The 23612-nt window shown below is 43.8% G+C and overlaps 3 protein-coding genes across 4 annotated transcripts; 2 read left to right on the forward strand and 1 right to left on the reverse strand.

Annotated features, from left to right (window-relative positions):
• The first annotated feature begins 1551 nt into the window (after nucleotides 1-1551).
• Nucleotides 1552-6373, forward strand: lysmd3 (LysM, putative peptidoglycan-binding, domain containing 3). Of its 2 annotated transcripts, none has more exons than XM_080764943.1 (3): nucleotides 1552-1645; nucleotides 4570-4863; nucleotides 5477-6373. In XM_080764943.1, the coding sequence occupies exons 2-3, from the start codon at nucleotides 4588-4590 to the stop codon at nucleotides 6206-6208; spliced, it is 1008 nt and encodes a 335-aa protein (XP_080621069.1). In that variant the 5' UTR covers nucleotides 1552-1645; nucleotides 4570-4587; the 3' UTR covers nucleotides 6209-6373. The 2 variants fall into 2 exon arrangements, with proteins under 2 accessions (XP_080621069.1, XP_080621070.1); XM_080764944.1 differs by having other exon boundaries at nucleotides 1555-1645; nucleotides 4573-4863.
• Nucleotides 6359-12976, reverse strand: polr3g (polymerase (RNA) III (DNA directed) polypeptide G; the record flags this gene model as incomplete). The annotated part of the gene is made up of 7 exons (XM_080764945.1): nucleotides 6359-7671; nucleotides 8300-8443; nucleotides 8742-8806; nucleotides 9089-9148; nucleotides 10018-10086; nucleotides 11709-11838; nucleotides 12866-12976. The coding sequence occupies 7 exons, from the start codon at nucleotides 12974-12976 to the stop codon at nucleotides 7579-7581; spliced, it is 672 nt and encodes a 223-aa protein (XP_080621071.1). The 3' UTR covers nucleotides 6359-7578.
• A 1274-nt stretch (nucleotides 12977-14250) lies between these two features.
• mblac2 (metallo-beta-lactamase domain containing 2) lies at nucleotides 14251-21731 on the forward strand. The gene is made up of 3 exons (XM_080765565.1): nucleotides 14251-15044; nucleotides 18058-18272; nucleotides 19736-21731. The coding sequence occupies exons 1-3, from the start codon at nucleotides 14465-14467 to the stop codon at nucleotides 19907-19909; spliced, it is 969 nt and encodes a 322-aa protein (XP_080621691.1). The 5' UTR covers nucleotides 14251-14464; the 3' UTR covers nucleotides 19910-21731.
• Nucleotides 21732-23612: the final 1881 nt, after the last annotated feature.

Below are 23612 nucleotides of genomic sequence, written 5' to 3' on the forward strand. Positions count from 1 at the left end.
AAACCTCCTCGGGAAGCTTCTGGTGCCGCCGGGTTGTCCTGGCGGACAGCGCCGCCCTGCGAGACAGCAGGACGCCACATTTGGTTGGTATGGCTGCTGTAGACTTAATAGGCTGCATGTCTGTCAGTTATTGAGTTTCCTTATGCAATTAAGGCAGCCTACAATACTTTTTCGATAAAATCCCAATGTGTCCCTCCTCGGAAAGGGAGTGTATCCTCCACGCAGACAAATGACATTAAGTCCAATTGATATTACCGCCATAGTTGTCTTACTCTTTTGAAGCACCGCAAAAAGTTAAGTATACAGGCTGAGGCTATAAGTTCACAGTCTCACTCTCTCTTCTTGGGTTTCTTGTAGTCCAGTTTCTTGTATTTTCAAGTTCTTCTCTCTGTCCGTGTTCTTTATTTGTTTCTCTGGCTCAGTGTGGTAAAGTAAGAACTATCTGTTTGTGTTTGTTTGTGTGCATGGTTCCTAGCTTCTGCGTTTCCGGTGTGAGGCAGGCTGTGACGTTCCTAATGAGTGCACCTGTGGTGGACGTGGAAGTATAGTAGTCAACAGCACAGCAGCAGCTAGGCTTCTTTTGTTTAAAGTGGGACATTTGGTATTTTTTTTATTGGCCTAAAATATTGTCTATATAGTTACTATATTAAGTGGATTCATGAATGTACGTATATACTACATTATATAGTATATACTATATTATATAGTATATACGTACATTTATAGGGGTTTAATGGTTTATAAATAATATCTGACCCTATCATCCTACCATTATCATCATATATATAAGGCAAACATTTCAAACTTTCCTTATGCTTTAATTAAAGTAACATGTGACATGTCAAACTATTCCAATCATGAAAACCCCCTAGTTTGACATGCTACTTAAAGGATAAGGAAAGTTTGAAAAGTTTGCCTTATGGGATGTTAATGGTAAAAAAAAATACTTTAGTACTTTACCAAATGTAAGGTATCATTATGCAGCATATGCCATATTTGCAAGTGTGTAAAGTATGAAATCGTTTCACAGGGTAGGCCTATGTATAAAGTCCTTAGTTCGAAAACTACTGGATTGCACCAGTGCCATCTAATGCTCGCCGCCAATAAAATAATATACCAACAATAATGACAACTACATAAAGTGGCTTCCTGGCTTCTACAACTGAGTTATTAATTTGATCCTATTAAAACAGTCAATTTTACATCCTTTGATATCCAGCGCCATCTAGTGGTGGGCCAAACGCTTAGAGTATATCTAAGGCCAAACCATTCTCATGTATCCTGCGATTTCTGCGTCATCACGTCAACATTCTGTTGACGTGGCGTGAAACGTTGGCTAATCAAAGGTAAGAGTCCAGATCCCATCTCCCGAAAGCCAAATTGGTTGTCCAAGGCAACCATCCACTCAATCACAGCCAAGGGATTCTCTTCACCGTGCGGGTTCTAGTTTGCCATTGGCCCCGTTGGTTGCCACGCTACCGAAGAGCCAATCACAGCGCTAGTGCCAACCCTGCGGGCTATGGGATGTAGACGTCAAGCAGAGACAGTAGCTATAGTAGCAGGTATTGCTAACGTCAAGGTAAGCCAGAGGAAGAAGAATGGATGTAACTCTGGACAACAACTGAATTATTCATCATCTTCACAGGTGAAAGTGAAACATTGAACTTTAAAAGACATATATGACGTGTATTAGCACGCGCGGTCGGCGACAGTAAACGCATTGTTTGCTACGAGCCAACAACAAAAGTAACGTTAGCTGTCGTTAGCCAGCCGAGCTAACGTCACTGAAGTCATGATGAAGTGACTGTACTGTTATGAGTCTTGACAGCTTGTTTTACTAAAGCATAGTATTGTGTATTATTGGATATGATTATATAATTATATCATAGATGATAACTACACATAACTTTAGTTCGACTTGTCCTTTGAACGTCTGTGTCTGTATGAATTGTGTTGTCATATTGTTTCTGTGACTTATAATAGCTTATAATATTACATTGTCATAACTTTCGAATGTATATGAAACTAGAGAACAATATTTGAACTCTCAAGTCGCAGCACAACTTTTAATGCTTACACGATTAACGCTAGGGCATGATGATAGTTCTATTTGATCGAGTCTGACATTTACTTAATCATCAACGAATAGTAAAAGCCAACTTGATTGTATACATCTTTGATAGATGGTCTTGATCCAAGGCTAATGATGGCGGGGTGATCTAAGAGTAGACTACTGTTTATGGAAAATGCATGTATTGTAATGTCACAGACATGCATTTTCCATAAACAGACATTAATGTCACTCACAAGCCATTCGGTGGCTATAACTTCATCAATCTGTCACAGCATTAACAGATTCCCCGGGCCCAATCAACACTTTCCTAAATGTGTTATGGTCAGTTTTATGGACCAGCAAATGTCCTCACTTTAGTTTTGACTTGATATATATTATATACAGCAACTATATACACATATTAATAGGGAACGATTATTGCCTGGTCACTAGGGCGGTGCTCAGAATGTCCTGTACTATTCTAGATGTAGCTTGGGTGATTAATAACATAAGCATAGAACAACACTTTGTCCATACATCTGTTTGATTTCACAGTGAAGCGTCTCCACAGGCAATAGCATATGAATTGCCTGCCCTCCTCCTCTGTCACACACACACACACACACACACACACACACACACACACACACACACACACACACACACACACTGTATTGAAATCACCATAGGTCACGGTCACTAACTGTCAGGAGATTTGACAGACAGTCACAGACTGAAGAATAACTAAAGTCCACCTCTCCTGCTGCACAAACGGCTAAGATAAGATTGCATGCTGATGATGACTGGCCCCAATGATAACATAGAAGTACTGTACTTTTACACCAGCAGGGAAGCTATCTTCAGTCAGTGTATGTAACAATAACACGTTTCTCATACTAGACCAGGGGTCTTCCACAGGCGCTCCTCAAGACTTACTGCAGGCCAGGGGGCAAACTCTGTGTGATAGGATAATTTAATCGAACATTAAACCACTTGAACCCTAGCAATCCCTATTCTGAGAACTTCAGAAAATGGCAGGTTTACAAGCTCGGCTAGGTGGTTTGGTGTAGAGGGGGAAAAGAGCAGATCGAGTACAGAGTGAAAGTACTTAGTTAAATGTCTGAAAATGCACATTAACGTGAATTCAACATATTAAAATGTATAATTTACACAACACTGAAGTGTGGCTTCAACATGGATCTCGTACTTTTATAAAACAAAAGTATGAAACGTGAAAAAAGTAGCTACTTCGGTGGCGTACTGGCGACGTGTCGTGTACAGTGTTTGGCACTCATCGGGTAGCTCTTGAGTCCAGACACAAGGACACGCATATACCTGTTATGAAGATAGGTGTCAGAGAAGATCATGGGCCAATTATTACTGAAGAATTTAAGCACACTCTGCACACTGTCTTCTTTACTTGTGATTTGTGCGTAAACATATTTATTGGAAACGGGAACAACAGTCACAGACCTTCATTAGGTTAGCTTTGGTGTGTGTACTGAAAATGTAATGTTCCTGACTGTTCCCAATATAAAAAAATGACAGTGAAGTAGACTGCGTTTTGCCCCCTGTTTGGTTTGCGTTTTGCTTTTGACTCACTCAAGTTTACTCAGTTCCCTCCCTTCAGGGTAGAACAAATATAATAACACGTTGGCTCCTGTGTTGAGCTCTGACTTCATGTGATGTCTGGGCAATACTTACTTCAAGTCAGTATCACAATTATTTCAAACCTTTGCTTATAACAAAACAAACGTGCTTCTCGATTATTCAATTAACCTACATGAGCAAGATAAGGTAGGGTAGGGCAATTCTATGTAAAATGGTAAATGGTAAATGGTGCATTTATATAGCGCCTTTATCCAAGGCGCTTTACATAGATTGTGCATTACATTCACCCATTCATACACCGATGGCAGCGGAAACCATGCAAGGCACCAACTAGCACATCGGGAGCAATTAGGGGTTCAGTGTCTTGCTCAAGGACACTTCGACAGTAACTCTGGGGGAGCCCGGGTTCGAACTGGCAACCTTGCGGTTCCCATCCAGGCACTCTACCCCTGAACCCCTGTCTCTCTAGTGCTGTATTAAACCAATGTATTTTCAGGTAGTCGGGATAATTTTTTAATCAAACTCACAGGATACAGATTAAACAAGTGGAATTGGAAGTGATGACACAAAGAAATGAGCAAACAAAATTTGAACTGTAAAAAAATAAAGGCTGATAAATACTCTCCTGGTCCGAAATTTCACAACCCGGCACCTGAAAAGTGTTATTCTGTTTGTTGAAGAGCTGGGAGACGGGGAGACTCCAGTTACTGAATGCACCTGACCAACTCTTTAGCAATGATTGCTTTAACCAACCAAAAAAAAAAAAAAACACTTTCAAAATAGTTTTGATGAATTGCCCAGCCCTTACGTGGAACCATGCTTGTTCTTTCACTGACGTAATTCAAAGGAATGAAGTCTCTCTGCCAGAGGCAACAGCTGTGTAATTAAAGCTTTCTTCCCTCCAGAAGAGTGAAGACGGGACGATGGCCAGTAGAAGTCAGCACTACGCCTTCCAGTCGGCCACGACAGTGCAGCCCGCCAACGGCGGCCACGCCTACCTGTTTGGGAGCAACGCCGGCGCCGCGTCGGAGAATGACCTGTCCGAGGAGGACGGCGAGAGCTGCGAGCTGCGGCCACGCGGCAGAGAGCGCACGCGGAGGAGCACCTCCAGGGAGAGGATGGACGACATCGTCTACCTGGCCAGAGACGTGCAGGAGGGGGAGACCCTGAACAGCATCGCTCTGCAGTACCACTGCTCTGTAAGGCCTTTTTGTCCTCCCCGATACGAGTAACTTGTGTCGATATCGAGTACCACTGTGTACATGTACACATGTACATGTTTTTATCTAGGACAAAGTGGGGTCCAGAGACTCTCTGGCTTCCTTGAGGGGGTTCCAAATTAATCCTTACAGACGGTTCTTTAATTCAGACTGAAAGTTTGAGAACCACTGATAAATAAAAATGAATACAATATCCATTAATGGACTGTTTTCCGACTATCCTTGGGATTGTGGGTGGGACAGGGGATTGAGGTTTTTTATATATTTTATGGTGTCCGTTTAATACTTGCCCCTGGGCTTCTGTTATATAAAACCTGAATAAAAAGATATCCATTAATAATTGTTTAAGTGCCGCTACATGTTAATGGCACACTGTAAATGGTACAGTAAGAAAGTAAAACATTGGAATTAACGATATCGATAATGGGTGGCATTAAGTTAAGCATATTTATGCTTAACTTAATGCCACCTATTTTAGTTAATCAGATATCATTGATAAAGCACGTAGATCCATATTTACTCTGCAAGAGTCAAATCAACACGTCGCGATGAAATGTTAACATTCCATTCCTCGTCTGTACCTCTCTTTTAGGTGGCTGACATCAAGCGAGCCAACAACCTGCTGACCGAGCAGGACTTCTTCGCTCTGCGCTCGGTCAAGATCCCCGTCAAGCGCTTCAGCGTCCTCACCGAGACCCACGGTGCCGCGGCGGCGGCGGCCCTCAAGTCCGCCTCCCCCGCCAGCACACGCCGCGTGCCCCCGGTGCCCGGTGCCGCCACCGCCTCCTCCTCCGCCCTCCCCATAGAGTCCTCCACGGACTCCTCGTCCTCCACGGACAGCGTGGAGGGCTTCCTCCTGGAGAAGGACAAGGACATCGAGCAGCTGGTCAAGTCGTCCTGCGCGGGCCCGTCGCGGAGCAGCCTGAACGAGGTGGTCTCCTCGCTGACCCTCCAGCAGGGGGAGGTGGAGTACAAGGCGGTGGTGGCGCCGCCCCGGAGGAGGGACCAGTACCACGGGGCGGACTGGGGCATGCGCTGGTGGACGGCGGTGGCCATCATGGTGGTGGTGGGCATCGTAACGCCCGTGTTCTACCTGCTGTACTACGAGGTGCTGGTGAGGGCCGACGTCAGCCACCATGGGGCCGGCGGGGGGGGAGGTGCAGACCCAGGGCCGGCGCCGGGGCACAATGGGGGGGATGTGGGCAACGACGACCGCGTGCCGGGGGATCCAGTCAACGCAGGAGAGCCACAACGTCAGGCAGACGGAGCGGATCATGAGCTGGGAGAGCCAAGCGAGGAACGACACCAACAGAAGAACACATAGCGATAATGACAAATGACCATATTCTAGACATTAGACCTACACTACAGCATAATGCTTGTCAAGGACTGAACCAGCACCAGTCTGACCCGGAGAATATTCCTGTGTCGTTTTTCGGAGCACGTTTTTTTTTTTTTTTTTTGACTTAAAAAAAAAAGAAACAACAATGCTACAAGCTGTCTTGCTTAGTCACTTCATAGAGGGAACACAACTAGTAGGGCTGGGATCCAGAGGAACCAGATCCTGTTCCATCACATTGGAACAGTTTACCGGGGGAACCAGGTTTTATCACGCTGTCTGAGCTGGCATGTGGTACTAAACGTCTGCTAAACGATTACAATACCGCTGGCACTCAACCTTTTTAATAAAGGACCACCATTCACGAGTGTACACATGTAACCAAATGGACGCGTAGTTACAGACCTGTAAGGGTCTATTTGGAACCCTCTATACTAGGATAGATTAAAAGGGAACGGTTAAAGAGGGAATCGTTAACATTCTAAAAGGATCCCAACCCTAAACACTACCCGTTTTTTAAAGGTTTTTGGAGACCAGAAATAATAACTATACATTCACTCGGTGGATGATCTTTTTAAAAGCTCTTTTTACTCACTGGGACCCAGTTGTACTTTTCTTGCAACGGAGAACTTTGCCATAAAAAAATTTGTTGGGAGTAGATTATTTAGATCTAATGTAATTTGATTGCTGCCACTGTGTTATTGATGAGAATATACTTTATAGATTAACTATAATTTATTTTAAGGTCTTTTACTTACTATCAGTATTGGAAGTTATCAATTAAATTATATTTGCAGAATTCTCAGTCACTTCTGGAATATACTGTACATGTTTTTATTTCTTTGCCTGCCTTGAGATGACCAGTTTATGAACGGGGGAACGTGGTGAGGAAATGGGAAGTACACAGTATTCCCACAATCACTTCATCATACCTCTGAAATGTCAGACTTTATTAATAGTGCATTTTTATCATTTTGGGGGACAACAAAACATTGACAGTATGTGCCTTTCAACCTGTGGAAATGCTTTAACAGGCTGGAAAATAAATAAGTCTATTTTGAATAAATTATTGTTGCTCAGGCTCACTCTCTTTAACGTTTGTTTCTTAATTAACAAAGCCTGTTAAGAATTTCCTCCATAATACTTCTGTACACACACACACACACACACTTTTGTAACAACGGAACCAACAAAAATATAGGCTAGCACTTTGCTAAATGTCTACTCTGGACTCATTCAGACATTCACACATTATCTGGAATATTAGTAGAAAAGCACTTTGTGGCGATAAATTAAACGGTGCACATTGGTTTGTTTGCATAGATATTAAGCAGCCACGTTGATTTGTCACGGTCTCAATACGTGGCTTCACCATCGATGTTCTCGTCACTCCCTGCACCACCAAACTCTTCACCGTTGTCAAAGTAGTTGTCGATGTAGTCGTTTTCCTATAATATTAGGAAAACGACATGTTATTCATATTATGACACAAAGACATGGGAGGGTGGGGGGGGTCGGGACCAACAAGGTCAGCATCTGTGTGCTTACATCATTGAATGCTTGAGAAGTCGCTTTTAAACAATTTAGACCTTTACACATAATTATTATACGCTGTTGTAGTACCTTTCAAGCTGGTAACACCACTGTCATTTTAGTTGTTGCTATATATATATATATATCTCACTGTTGTCAGGCAGGAACCTAATCAACATAATACATATTCTATCTTTGTGTTTTTCCATGAATTAATATCTTTTTGATCATACTACAGTGTCACTCAAAGGCAGCAGATCGACAAGCTCAAAACATGGCCAAAAGTAACACTTTTGGACATAATTAGGTTTCCACTCGACAGACTAAATAGTTATAGGTTTTTCAGATAACGTAGGTAGGACTCCAGGGTGTCTAATGAAGTACTGTCACCTCATAACAATTGTGGCACTCCATCTTTAACAAAAAATGTGAAAATACAGATCTACAAGCTTACGAGATTGTAGATGCGATTGTCGTACCATTATATAAATATAGTACGATTAAGTATATACTGTAGGTCTTAGCTGGGTATGGCAAGGTTACCTCTTCTATGTCCTCTTCGTCGTACTCTTCCTCATCAATGTCTTCCTCTTCGCCCTCCTCCCCGTCTTTCTTCTTCTCCTTCTCAGCACCCTCTTTCTCATCGTCCGATTTTTCGTCGTTCCCGTCACCTTTCTTCTCCAGCTCCTAAATTAAATAAATCAAACGAGATCAGCACTTTTGTTTGGACGTCACCCAATTTACCCATTTTGGGCAGGAACCCCCTTTGGTGTTTTAAACATTATGTTATAATTTAGCTATTGAAAAATGGCAGATCTACAAGCTCGTAGGTCTGCCATTTTTGAAAAATCGTAAAAATGTGGCGCAAATCTTTGAATATATATTCTTTCAGAGTGAAAGTTTTTAACTCGGGTCTAAATAGGGTTAATGCAGATCATTGGTAAAGGCCAGGGTAAAATTACAGGTAAGAAATGCTGGTACGTACATCCAGTTTCTTGAGCACTTGTTCTGACTCTATGCGCGTTATCTTCACACATTTCTTCGTTGGTCCTGTTGGATTTCAGCATTAGTATTGACTCAGTCAGTGTCTGGTTGCAGATCCGTCCGTCGGGTGGAAACCTCATCATGTCCAAAGCTGTTACCTTTCAGGATTCAAATTCAAAAATAGCTAAAGTAGCAGCTCTACAAGCTTGTGGCTCTGCTACTTTTGATGCTTTTAAGTGGCGCTGTAGTATGATCAAGTAGGGCCGTCGATTTCCGGAAAGAGACGAGATAAGGTTTCTGCCCGACAGCAATGATACAAGTCATGCTTTAGTTTATACAGTCATATACCTGGTTTAGGTCGAGGCTTTTTCTTTTGGGGCCTCAGCTCTTTGGGGAAAAGGTTCCAGTCTGAAATGGTCACAAATATGATTGTTATTCGAATTGCTTTCCCTCGTTTTGCCGTGATCCAGGGTTCTCTCCGTCTTTTTTGTGACATCCAAATGAGTGTTTACATTTGATATAAACAAACTATATTTACATTGTTCAGATTAAGTTCCCATTGTTGATTAATAGACAATATCATATATATTCTTTGTAAATAATTCCTCATACCTTTAGTTAATTTTGAAGGTATGGCATGTTTACTACTGTAGGTTGTTTCTTTAGGATATATTAATGACCAAAATGTATACACATTACCACAATAAAACAGGAAAGCATCCGTGTCATTTTAGTTCAAAATTGTTAATATAACATCACATTTTAACCACTTTAAACCTATTTTATACTTTGGCCATTCAAAAATAGCAGATATACAAGCTTGTATCTGCCATTTTTAGAAAACCTTTTTTGTGCAAACCTTTGAATATAACTTATATATGATTCCGGGGGTCCCTGGGACAAAAATATTTTGAGATGTACCCAGTGGCCAAATATATCATTTTGGGCGTCCTCGACACGAAAAGGTGTGAGCACCACCGTTATACAGTAGCAACATAGGTTTTTCAGAAACATTAGGATTCTGTACGGGAACCCATTTGTGTTTAAGCATTATGTTATACTTTAGCTATTTTTGAAGAGTCGTGAAAATTTGCCTTTTTTGAGAACCACTGATGCAGAAACATAAGGTTTTTCGGAAAACTGTCAGGATTTCGAAGACATTTTTTTTTTATTTCGACGTCAGGCCTTTAATCGGTTGGAGTTAAAACAATTCCTAGCGTTCTTTTAGGGACCTCACAGCTCTGTGGGTCTCTAGGGGGTCTGAACCCATGTTCTACCTGGGGTCCATTCTGCGTCGTCCACGGCCAGGCTTTGCTTCAGGTATCTCTCCTTGTATCTCTCCACGTCTGTTTGGTATATGCAAACAAGAGCAGGTTCTCCTCAAACGCATTTTCACACAGACTCCCACTCACTCTGGAGTCTGAACCCAACTCACCCCATTCAACCACTAATGCAGTTAAACAGTGTTTTCGTCGACTAAAACTAAGACGAAAAATGTTCGTCGACTACCTATTTTCACTGACAAAAATTAAAACACTAAGACACTAAGACATTCCAGGTGACTAAAATGTGACTAAAACTAAATTAAGTTTCAGTCCAAAGACTATAGGACTAAACTAAAATAGAAATTTGCTGCCAAAAACAACACTGTAAACAAACCACAGCACATTACTTTTCTCATGCACTTGTACTTTACATAAGCCCTGGTCTTGGGATCAGTACAGGGTTTACTACAGTGAAGTGAAATGTGTGATGAATAGAATAAAGTAAAAATGCGCACCATTGGAACACTATAAAACCTTTTTACCCCCTATAAATTTAGAGTAGACAATTGTTTATTTAGTCGTTATGCCAATGAATCCCACCCCACACACATTAATCCAATCCGCCAAAGGACTTTCATTCGAATGTGAGGGGATCGCCCTTATCATCATACCGTCATAATACATCATCTCATTCTGGCCAATCACAATTTGCGTCCTCACTTTTGTCTTCAATGTTTGTGTTTACACAAACAGCTCAAAACTAGTCATGGGTGGTGGTAGAAAAACAATGTTTGTGTCTTATACTTACAATGTTTGCGTTTACACAAACACTCAAAAATGGCCATTCAATTTCAATGGCATTCAATGTTTGCGTTTACACAAACACTCAAAAATGGCCATTCAATGTCAATGGCATTCAATGTTTGCGTTTACACAAACACTCAAAGCTGGCACCCCTCAAAAAACGGCTCCTGCAATAGCGCATAAAGAAAAGCCAAATTATCCTACCAACCATAATGGCACTGAAAGCATATAATACAATCTACCATTTGTGTAAAATGTATATACACCTCCCCGTTACCTCCTGACCTAGCTGACGCACCCCGGCCCCAACCATCGGTCTCGTTGTATTTGTCCGAAAATGATACATTTTTAATTATGATTATGGCAAATAATCACTGAATGTCACTCCACGGACAGACATGCAGCTGCTGTATAAATCTCCTTACAACAGTGGTTTACCGTTTGTGTTAAATAACACCATCAAACTTTTTCATGTCACGCACCCCCTAGACTAGAGTCTAGGGCCTAGACTAGAGGGCGTTGGCGCACCACAAGGGGTGCACGCACCACAGTTTGGCAACCCCTGATCTAGAGATGCACACATTACATCTGATATTTAGAAATACCGTCTCATCTCTGAACCAACAGCCTCGGGCTCAGATGAAGCTGTAACTCTAAACTCAATGAACGGGTCATTCAATCATAAACCTCTCTGACTCTTTCTCTCCATCTCCAGATATGACCATAATTAAATACTCCAGATCCTGAGTGCTTGGCATTATCTCACCTCACACGGACAGCTGCCATCTCTCTCCCTCTCTGTCAGTCTCTCTCTCTCTCTCTATCTCTATGGCATTAGTATGGGATGTCAGCCAGGTTAATAACGCACATGTATACGTCTGATTTTCTTCCTCCCTCACCTGCCTTTGCAGACATTGGCTTGATGTAGTGCGGGCGGATCTTCATGGCTCCCCTCAGCTCTTGTTTCAGAGCCAGCATGTAGTCCACATCCTCGCCTGCCTTCAGTGGCACCGCCTTGAACTCTGTGTTCTTGTGTATGGGAGGAAGGGAACGCTGTGTGAAATTCTTCTCAGATATTTCTGTCCGAGAAGAAGCAGCAGAGGTTGTGCGTCTCATCGAAATCATGTAGGAAAAATCGACTCAACACAAAAGGTGCTGACTAGAGGTGGGAAATATAGGACAAGGTTCCTATTAGACAACCCTGCAGTTAAAAAAAACACTTAAATATATTATTATTTTTTTGTTTCAGAAGTGTGGAATACATTTAGATGTGTCAGTTAGTGTAAAACAAGGCCTTTGTGGCTTTACCTCCAAGAATTCCACTTTCAGACTACATTACAGGGACATTGCACTGCAATATTGTGTGTATGATTCTGTATCTGCTGTCTGGAAGAAACCACCGAAATCCCAAAATCCCAAATGCAGCTCAAGTGGAGTTAGGAGGTTTTTGTCAAATCATTTCTTTATACTTTTCATTGGTACTTTTTAACCTACCCACAGACGTAAAGGATGTTCAATAGCATTGATTTATGAACATAAAATAATAAAAAACCTAAACAGAAATTGAGTTGGATGGTTTATTCCAGCCAGCAATGATCTGGGTCCTTTACTCTTGCAAATGTGCAATAAATAATAAATGAAACAAAAGAATGGTTAAAGCAATCTCAGTGTAAATGTATGAATGCAAATTGCACACAGGCACACCTTTTAGTGAGTAGGCTACAGTTACTTTAGGTCTCCACCGCTTGACATAGCGATGAGGGAGCTACAGTACTGTAGGCTAGAGAGAGAGTGTGAGTGTAAAGGCCTATTCATAGTCTGGATTTTCGGTGGTGAGGTGACCACCGCTCCGGTGGTGAGCTGACCACCGGAGCTGAAATAACGTTGAGCGGTGGTGAGTAAAAACAGAGAGAAGGGCTGCATGGGAGCGGTGGCGGTGGTTTGCTCTTCACCAGTGACGTCATGTTGTAGTTCGGTGGTCACCCCACCACCAAAATGTATGAGCCTTGAGTGTGGTCAGTCAGTCAGTCAGTCAGTCAGTATAAGCTATACTTACTGGAAACAGCGCGTTGGGCCCCACCCTGGACTCGGGCATGGAGCCCCTGGTGATGCCCAGGGCATCAACATTGAAGGAGAAGGCAGCTATACCTCGGCCCTTGCCTGCCATGTTGGAGAGGCACTTGTGAACCTATAGTAGTAGGAGATGGTATACAATAATTCACTGTGTTAATATCACCGTGTATCTGTGTATCTGCTACAGACTATCATGTTGTAGGCCTACTCCAGACTCATTAATGATGTCTCACGAGATCCGGTTATTTTAGGACACGCTGCAAGCTTGTATACATCTACTATATTTGAACATTTAGAAGGCATTCGTAGTATCAGCCTTTAATGGGTTTAATGAGATGTGACAATATAACAAATTCATCATCGACAATGTATCCACTATGCAACACGTACTACACAAAAAAAAAACAATGTTAATTTAGGAGCCAACACTGAATTGAATTAACACGGATGATTATTTGTTTATGTTTTTGTTTATTTATTACTGTAGCCAGTATACAGCTGTTTAAGACAGAGTACAGTTTCCCGTTTATATTTGATTTACCTTGTTTTACAGCAAACAAGCAGACAGAATGCTAAACACGTGTTGGATCCCTCACAGCAGCCAGTCAGAGGATGTGTGTTTTATCTGTCAGGCGTGGTGCTGATTCACTGATTCAGCCACGCTGCACTTTCTCCCTCGGATCCAATCACCATGCCCGGTTAACAAAACATCTTTGTCATGCTGTTTTTTTTCCTTCTTTCTTTCCCCGGCATGTTTATCTAAAGTGGCTGAAAGAGCACCACCGTGATGAAGATACGAGAATACATACCACCCGATCTGATTGAAGGGAGAGTTATTAATAATAATAAACGGACTGATTCATTATTTCTGATGTAACATCGTGCAGTCAGTCGTGCTGTGCTACATTGATTGTAGTCATTGTACCCATGCGTACGATGAATGGGGGGGCTTTTAAATCGACGTCGCTGTTTGGCGTGTCAACGTCTAACGTGCAGCTCCTCCAATCACCGCTCGGTCCCTCCCACCAGGGCGTGTCATGTCGACGACAGCCAGTGTTGCCATGTCTGTCTATTTTAAGCGACTTTGGGCTTGGACTTTCTCTAATGTGGCATGATGTACATAATATTATTGTAGTTGTGTTTTTTATTTGGGCTTTGCGTCCTAAATGTTGTTTAAACCAGTGGTTTGGTGGTGTCATGGACCTTGGAGGACCCCCAAATTAATATGCAGCAGCATTTCTCTGCAGACGTCACCTACCTACCCATCTGAGCCAGAGACCCCAATACAAGATTGCAGATTGGTGTTGTTAGAAATTAATGTTTAAAACAATCTTCCAAATAGTCGCATCGCGCCTTGTTGCGAGCTTGTAATTCGGCTATTTTCAAATACCGGTAGTTTAAATGGCTCCAGTCCTGTGACCTAATAATATAATTGCTTATCTTCATAGAACCTGGTTACTTGTTTCTCTCGCAAGATGTGGCAACAATATGTCAGCCACCATAAATATTTTTTCTACCTCCAAATGACAACATCACGGCTGAGCAGGATCAGATCATATCAGCGTTTTAATTTTTATGTTATATGTGTTTTGCAGCTAAAAATCTTGGGACCACCAGCACCCCACCAGCAGCGGGCCTGCGGATGCGATTGCGTCCGATCATCCTAAGCCTAGTTAGTAATAATAGCCTATGGATGTCGTCCTCTTCGCCCACCTCAGCAGCAGCAGCCACGGACTGGTACGCGCACAAGGCGCTGGGAGACGGGCTCTTCTGGATCCAGGAGCGCTTCTACCAGTCGGACAACCGCTGTAACATCTGGCTGCTGCGCGGCAGCCACCAGGACGTGGTGATCGACACGGGCCTGGGCCTGCGGAGCCTGCCGGACTACATCGCCGAGAAGGGGCTGCTGGGGGGCGCCGCCGACCGGAGGAACCCGCTGCTCGCCGTGGCCACGCACGCCCACTTCGACCACTCGGGGGGTCTCCACCAGTTCCCGCAGGTGGCCGTGCACAGCGCCGAGGTGGACGCCCTGGCCAACGGCGACAACTTCGAGACGGTCACCTGGCTGAGCGACCGGGAGATCGTGGAGCCGCCGTCTCCCGGCTGGAGGGCGAGGCACTACAAAGTCAAAGCCGTGCAGCCCACGCACATATTGCAGGAAGGTATGCACTGCCCAGGCGACATCATTATCACAGACAGACAGTGGGTGATGGAGGGATTGTCTCTCTCTGTGATCATTGCAGAAAGTGTAAACGTAGTCAGTGAGTGGGTGGTCAGACAAGTAGCCTACTGCAGTGGTTCCCAAACTGGGGGTTGCCAAATTATTTTTGGGGCATCCCCAGATGATTAGTTTAAACTTTAAACCCCCCCTGTTCACCCCCAAATTACTTCTTTTTGCAGCATTCCTGAGCCAATAATTGGAGTCCATTGTTTTCTCACTCAACAGTAAACAAACCAACATGTGTATGAGGGTATCTGCAAATTTCTAAAGTGACAATTATTGATGGCTATTTGACCGTTTTAATAATGCCAAATTGTCAAATATTACTTAATACTTATACAATATTAATCTGTGGAACCAACCAAGTCAAACTAATTGTAAGGCCTCAATTTGCCTTACAAATACAATTAAAAGTGCTTTGCACTGCAACGTGTGCGATGTGAATGTGATTAGATTAGTGTTTACTATAGCCGGTGTCCGCTGTGTGTGGACTTTGGAGGGTTTATACTGCAGCAGAGTGGACACACACAGCCTTGTTATTCTTCAAGTGCCCTACTGACTCGAATGAACGCACCCTGCCTGGATGTTGTCCCAGATGTTAGTCATTCATCACATTGTCTATGTACACAATACATGTACGTTTCCTGTGCTTACACACGTTGGGGGTCACAAAGCGAGTGCACACTTAACCACAAGCAGAGTGTGCACTTCATTTGTATCTGTTCAGCTGCGTCGTGTATATGTACACTCTCTATTTTAAGCCATTAAGATGGCCTGCTCATCATGACTTTGATGTATTCGGTTTCATCCAAGAAGAGTAATGACTAAACAACACAAGGGGGGGGGACGGGTGTGGGGGGGACATGCAGAAAGGAGGCGACAGTGACTCAAGAGGTAGAGCGGCAGCCTGAGAACCCAACCGGAAGGTCTCCGGAGTCCGGGCGCTTCGATCCCCGCCTGACTCCCTCTCACCGGGCCGGCCTCGTGACGAAGTGTACTTGAGCAAGACACGGACGGAACCCCTTTTTTTTATTCCAATAACGTATTTTCAATCAATCACACACATGAATTCATGGAGATTTGTTTTCCTTCTTGTTTTTGACCGATGACCCCGTTATCAAATTATTAGCTTAGGAATGTGACAAAAATCTCTATGAATTCAAGGCTTCATGGGGTGTGTATTTATAGATTTGTTTGGGCTTAGTTACTATGTCTCCTTTAACCCCTTAACTGCTCCCCGAGCTGCTCATAATAGTTTGTGAGCAGTGAACAGTTTGTTATTAACTAATTTCCCCATTTAGATCAATAACACATGACATGTTGGCAGAACGGCTGTTACCAACTCCCCAGTAACGGAAGCTAGTGAGCTAGTGGCTCTTTGAAAAGTTGCCCCTATAGCAACGTTTTGGCGTCCCTAGCAACGGAAATATGGAGAAACTTCATCATCTCCATCATCCGAGTTCATGTATTCTCTGAGCCGAGGCGAGGAAGCCATGTGCCGCTCGCGGCCGCGACGTGCACGTTTGTGTTTGTGTGTGTGTGTGTGTGTGTGTGTGTGTGTGTGTGTGTGTGTGTGTGTCATTGACTCACTGAGGAGCAGGCAGGCATGCAGGCACCTGCTCCAGCAGCAAATGAAGGCAGAGAGAGGGGAAAATGAAGATTTATTTTCTTCTGTCAACACGATTTGTCCCCAAATCACCAGGAAAAACTAGCTAGATTTGTCGCTAGAAGCTTTTCACTAATGAAGTCGCTAGGGGGGTCTGGAAAGAAGCAAAAAATAGCGTCAAATCCGCTAAGTTGGCAACACTTGTCCCGGGCATTCAGTTCACATAACTGGCTTTTACTGTTAAGAGAACAAAGTCCAGAAGATTGGACATTAGTGCGAGGCTTGCGAGCCAAGAACTAAGCTGAAGTTTGATTTGAAGTTCTGCTGACTCCCGTGGATGCCAAGCTTATCATTCATTGGGCAGAAACCTCTTATCACCAAATTCTAACCTTTTGTGTATGTTTCGTTAATGAACGCCCTACTTCTTCATACTACGGCAAGCGTCTCACAAAAGCATCAGATCTACAAGCTGGAAACGCAAATCGACACACTTAGAGCTTGTAGATACTTTTGCTATTTTATTTGAAAATTGGGCCGAGAACAGAACAGCCCACCCACCCCGGACTGAACCACTGTTTCAAATAGATCCAGAACATGTTCAATTTAACTGTGAGAGAGTGTACACAAATGGAGCAAGTGAATGCATTTGGCTCCGTTTGGGACCCCCATTTGATACAATTATTTTGTCTCTGGGGGGCCTCAAAATCCTTTTTAAAATCCTTTTTGCGTTCATTAAATTCAGAGTGTAGTGTACAAATGGAACCTCACCCCCCCCCCCCCCCGTCTCTCTCTCTTTCTCTCTCTCTCTCTCTGTCTCTCTCTCTCTCTCTCTCTCTCTCTCTCTCAGAAGGTATTCCGTCTGACAGTAATTTGTGCCTACTTGGTCAATATACCCAGCCTGTATTTCTGCTGCGTCAGAGGCACTGCTGCAGTGCAGTTGGAATATCCTATTGCTCACTTTCAGCTGCCTGTCACGCCGTCGCGGACTCACATCCGCTTTGTCTCTCTCGACCCCCTCAATCGATCTCACCACGCACCACGACTTTGGGCCCAAAACACCGGCGTACAGTGTATCTGTGACACACACACACACATGCACTACAACAGTTGTTCTCAAACTCTTTCGTGCCAAGGACCCCCCCCCCCCCCCCCCTGAAAAGGTTTTGAGCCAGGGACCCAGGAGATAAAAAAAAAGAAAAATCAAAAATTTTAAAAAATGCAATTATTTTTTGTAGCAAGTCTCTGAGCTTTTTCAAAGATAGCAGATAGCAGTACAAGGTCGCAGTGAGCTTGCAAATCTGCTGACCCATCCCCCCACCCCTCTCCCCCCCCCCCCCCCCCCCCACAGGTGACGTGATCAACCTGGGCGACAGACAGCTGACGGTGCTCCACATGCCGGGCCACTCGCGGGGCAGCATCTGCCTCCACGACCGCCACAACAAGCTGCTGTTCAGCGGGGACACGGTGTACGACGGAGCCATGATCGACTGGCTTCCCTACAGCCGCGTCAGCGACTACGTCAGCAGCTGCGAGCGCCTGGTCGGCCTGGTGGACAGCGAACAGGTAACAGACGGAGCAGGACGCCGCCCGCCACCCCACTATAGGGTAGGGCTGGGAACGGATCGTCCCACTTGTCCAGATTGTTGCCTTCCGCAATTTCCAAATGCTTCCCGGCGGTCATAAAGCCAGACTCTATATATAGCATTCAGGAGGTGTAGTTCTAGACTATATATAGCACTCAGGAGGTGTAGTTCCAGACTCTATATATAGCATTCAGGAGGTGTAGTTCCAGACTCTATATAGCACTCAGGAGGTGTAGTTCTAGACTATATATAGCATTCAGAGATTGTGGAATAGCTGTCTGGCTACGTGAGACTAGGTTTGGGATCAAAAGACAACAGTTGTGTCCTAGTGATGATATCATGATGTTCAGTATTCAGAAAGTCGTATCGTGATATTGACCGATTCCCGAGCCGAGCCCGGTGGCCTATCACCGGTCAGCAGCCTTCATGCTGAGTGCCAAGCAGGGAGGCATTGTGTTCCATTTTCCATCTTTGGTATAACCAAACAGGGGAATTGGAACCCCAACCTTCCAGTCTCAGGGCGCCAGGGCGGACACTCTTAACCACAAAGGCCACTGATCTGGGCAAATAATATCGATGTATTGCCCAGCCCTAATTACAGTATGTGTCGGGACAAAACAACAGCATGATGAGTGATTGGTGTAACTATAGTAAAACAAGAATGACCCGGTCATAGCTGCCGGATGCAGAAAGCTCTCGTTTATGAACATTACAGTATTTACAGTATCTACAGTACAGGTTTGTGTGCCTCTGCCTCGGCTCATGGCTTCACGTTGCGGCGTTCAGAGTATGTATAAGTATTCATTATTTGTAAGGGTGAGTCAGTCCAAAGAAATCCGAAGCACTCTGCTGTTCACTGAATATAGTTAAAAGCCTTTTGCGGAACATGCCAAGTTTATAATCTGGCTGATCCGTTATGACCGGCTTGGCGTTGTCTTTGTTTTGTTTCTACTGATTGATTATTCTGCAGTTGTTTTCTGTTCTATATACCTTTTCGTCTAGCGGTCTTGTGCTGCTTTGTTTTTATTTTATGAAATGTCATATTTGTATGTGGCTCATGACCAAAAAACAAAATAAGCATTCTGCAGGGCCATATTGCATATTATTTATAAAGCTAAACCGTGTCTTTTTTTTCTTTTCTGGCCCACACCCATCCTCGATGACCTTTTGAGCTGCATGTTTTAACCCATTTTGGGCAGGAACCCCTTTTGGTGTTAGCATTACGCTATGCTTTAGCTATTGAAAAATAGCAGATCTACAAGTGGCGCGCTACGAGCTTGTAGGTCTGCTATTTTCAGAAAAATCGAAGAACCACTGACATCGAAACATAGTTTTTTTTTTCAGAAAACTGTCATTTTCAAACTGTCATTTTTTTAGAATCTGATCTCAGGTCAAAATGTATTAACGTCTCACGTCCTGCTGCGCACACACACACACACACAGGTGGACCAGGTCCTCCCCGGCCACTACAACACCTTCGGGGCGAAGCGTCTCCACCGGCTGGCCTCCGCGTACATCAACAGAGCCGGGACCTGCCCGGCCAAGTTCTCCACGCTCGCCTGGAGGACTTTAGCCTCAGTGGCGCTCAGGGCCTCCAACCCCCGGAGCACCTGCTAGTAAAGAAGAAGAAGACCCCCCCCCCCCCCAGAGGAGGGCCAGAGAGGAAGAGGAAAGCACAAAAGCGAAAGCTTATACACTGTTGTCAAACTACACACTCTCACTCCCCCGAAACGGCACCTCCGCACTCCAGCAACGCTGAAGTGCCGTTCTCAAACCCAAGAGGCAACAAAAAAATAGCAGGCAACAGAGCAGCACTATCCCTCTCTCTGTTTCTGGCACCCCCTACTGGTACTAATAGTCATATACTGGTGCTCATTAACCAACACGTAGGTGAACACACACGGACATTGCTGGTTGTAGGAGTGGTTGCGCCACTCAAAAAAAAGAGGTGACGGCTCGGAGCCGCTACAATTGAGGCATTTTGCAGATGCTCTTAAAACTCACAACCCGCCAAGGGCGTGTTTTACGTGTTTTTAATTTCTATTAATTCAGAAAGAGATCGCTCTATACTACTCTATGCTCTTTGCTCTAAACTAAACCGGAAATGGTCGGTCCGTCAATGGAAGTGTTCTCCGTCGTCCGTCCACTTGCATCTTGACTGAAATCTTAAAGCGCTTTTATCTCGGATTCTTAACCCCAGATTGCGTTTTTGATCAAAACGTCGATGTTCACGGCTCATAAAAAAAAGCGTTGCTGGTCGCGATTACAAAATGCATGCCTCGGTTGGTCCAAAAATAATCCCTTAGCTTTTCACTAAGTTCCGGTTCAACATCCGGTTTCTGCCCCTTGAATAAAGGACGCGTCCCGACAGTACATTATGACAGTGACCTGGACAGACTGGTATTAATTATTGGCAGTAATAGTGAATGAGTTAATCCAGAGCGACAGGCAGTAAGCAAGGAAAAACACACGGTAATGCATGCATGCAATGACAGAATGGTACATACCCCCCCCCCCCCCCTAGTCAACATGTGACTTTGCAGGTGCACCCTTCCAGTCAACCGTTTGACGTTTGGTCAAATCCGTCCCCAGAAGTCACCCGTTTGCCGTTTTGGGAGTGAGAGTGCGTTGTTCATAGCATCACACTCCCCAAGTTAAATCAACTGTGTTACCGTTTCAGTGGACGTTGTTTGTCGAGGACTAGATGGACGAGTGACCCTTGTGACCCTGTGTAAAATCGATGTGAAAAGATTGTCTTATGTAATCCAACAGAATTCATATAATTGCCAAACGTGTACAACGGCCCCCTATTGGGCTACTACTAGTACGCGAGTCAGTATCAGCATCATTTATATAATAGCCTTTACAGTATTTATCTTATTCTGAATGAAGAGTGTGTTTTGTCTGAGAGTAAAAAAAAAGTTAAGATTTGTGGTTATTTTATATTATACAGTGTGTGTGTAGTACATTGTCTCTGTCGGGTGGAAACCTGTAACTGTACGACCGATACGAACTCGAAGTGCTTACAGTATAGCTTCACGCCACGTTTTGATCTTGATCTGCTGCTTTTGATATGTGTGACACTGTAGTGTAGTATGATCAAATAGCTGCATTAATTTTACGAAAAAAGTACAAAAAGTCAGAATATAGAGATAGGTTTCTGCTCGACAGCAACAATATACGCAAAAAAAAAAAGAACTATAACAATGGCACAATAATGCTACAACTCGGCACTTAAAAAAACAGATGGCAGGGAGTTTTGAGTTTTTAAACTTCTGAGGCATGTGATAAAGTATAGTGAATAATAGCGTTTTCCCTATGCATACTGCAACGCTCAGTGAAAGCCTCAGTGTCTACTACCTCCTTACGTTTGTAACACTGCTTTGTACTAACTATCGACTTACCAACAGGTTTTGGAATCGCAACGTCGACAATAAAGCCTCCGTTCTTCTGCCTGCTGTTTTGTGCAACGCTTGCGGCTGCTTGTGATTATGTGTGGACGCTCATCCCAAATTTTAATTTTAGCCGATGGGCTTGACAATAGGCACATCAAGCTATGAGAAATGGTACTGTGTGAGATGAGAAATTGGACCTCTGTTCAAACGGAGTCAGGGTGCTTATTGTACAAAAACACTGTGGGTCTCAAATTGGGGTCCAGGGGACCATCATGGCTCCTTGAGAGTAGGGTTGTCCAGATCCGATCGGGTGATCGGAAATCGGGGGCCGATCACGTCATTTTCAAATGATCGGAATCGGATTGGTAGCAAAATAAATGTGATTGGGAATTTGGGACATCCCTAGTATTAATATTATATCCATATCATGATATTAGACTGGATATTGTACTATGATATGGCATAAGTGTTCTCTAAAAATAGAAATATCGGATCGGGAAAAAATCGGTATTGGCAGATACCCAAAATCAAATGATCGGATCGGGAGCAAAAAAAAACTAACATCCCTACTTGAGAGGGTTCCATCTCAGAGTCCTTGAAAGTAAAGATGTGAGAACCATGTGCTACACAAAATGAAACGGAGCCTTAATTAGTATAAGTGGCAAAAACTGAAGGAAGTAAGGCAGAGGCCCGATTGGCTGCTGTGCGTAGAGCCAATTGAACCCCTGTTCTGGGGTGGAACATTGGCAGAAATCGCTTATGAGTGAGTTTGTAGATGGGCTATTTCTGGTGAAAACATTTGGTGAAGAAGTAGACCAAGTTTAGAGCCAACTCAGGTCTGTTTCTCTTAAGTCTAGAGTGTTTTAAATGGTTAACTACTTGTCCACTTTTCCCTGCCTGGTGTGGTGTGGTGTCCCTATTTTGGGCATGACAATGCCCAAAGAAATAGCAGCTTTACAAGCTTGTAGAGATCATCTATTTTCTGCGTGACACTGTCTTACAACAAAGTATAAAATGGGGCTTAAGCCTTTCACAGGAGATGGTATCTATTCTCTAGTGGGATTTGTTGCAGGCAGTAGGGAAGTGGAACAGAAATCCAACGCAGTTTTGATCAATAAAGAAATATGTCTTATGATCTTTTGGTGGAAGCAGGTGGCATCTAGAAAGACAACGTGACGATGGCGCCACCTGTCCATTGTACCGAATTATTTTGGTTGGTCCCCAGATTATTGTTTTCTCACTCAACAGTAAACAAACCAACATCATCATCATACTATAATTCAGTCAATGTCTGTGTGTGTGTCTGTCTGTCTGTCTGTGTGTGTGTGTGTGTGTGTGTGTGTGTGTGTGTGTGTGTGTGTGTCAGAAACAGCGCGTTATCTCATCTTTGACTTTGAGTCAAAGTCACTAACTTAATACTATCAACATCTATCTATTCTATAGACCCTCTACAACAGTGGCAAAAGCCAAGCATGGCCTAGCCAACTATAGTGGATGACAGAGTTGCTGTTGAAATGTTGCGACATTCAACTCAACTCAGATTGTATTGATATACCGGTAGCTCATTTTAAATGACCAAGGTCAACCAAAGTACTATACAACACAGCAGAAGAAAAACACAAAAAAGGGTTGGATTAAATTAGCACAAGGAACCGGTTAACAGGCAAAATAAACAACGTTGCCTTCCATTTACGTGTTGGGGAAGGAATTGTGGGGAGAGAGGAAGGGACTGGAAAACAGTGAAACAAACATGATTGACGCTTCACTGCGTCACTGAAGCGCTGAAACTTTGTTTTGTAACGTGTCATGCCTGTCACACGACGACAAGTGTCTGGCGTTACGTTTGTCACTGGCTTCTGCAGCATGACGCCAGGGCTCCACTGGGCGCGTCTGCGTCGCGTCAGCGTCACCGTCACAGAATGTTC

The sequence above is a fragment of the Protomyctophum bolini genome, assembly GCF_963924005.1.
Source record: "Protomyctophum bolini genome assembly, chromosome: 6".
Classification (NCBI taxonomy): domain Eukaryota; kingdom Metazoa; phylum Chordata; class Actinopteri; order Myctophiformes; family Myctophidae; genus Protomyctophum; species Protomyctophum bolini.

Excerpts from the sequence above, each read along its gene's own strand:
- lysmd3 (XM_080764943.1), top strand. The coding sequence starts at position 4,588 with ATGGCCAGTAGAAGTCAGCACTACGCCTTCCAGTCGGCCACGACAGTG. Across the intron at positions 4,864-5,476 it reads CTCTGCAGTACCACTGCTCT|GTGGCTGACATCAAGCGAGC; the intron begins GTAAGGCCTTTT and ends CCTCTCTTTTAG.
- mblac2 (XM_080765565.1), top strand. The coding sequence starts at position 14,465 with ATGTGTTTTGCAGCTAAAAATCTTGGGACCACCAGCACCCCACCAGCA. Across the intron at positions 15,045-18,057 it reads CACGCACATATTGCAGGAAG|GTGACGTGATCAACCTGGGC; the intron begins GTATGCACTGCC and ends CCCCCCCCACAG. Across the intron at positions 18,273-19,735 it reads GCCTGGTGGACAGCGAACAG|GTGGACCAGGTCCTCCCCGG; the intron begins GTAACAGACGGA and ends ACACACACACAG.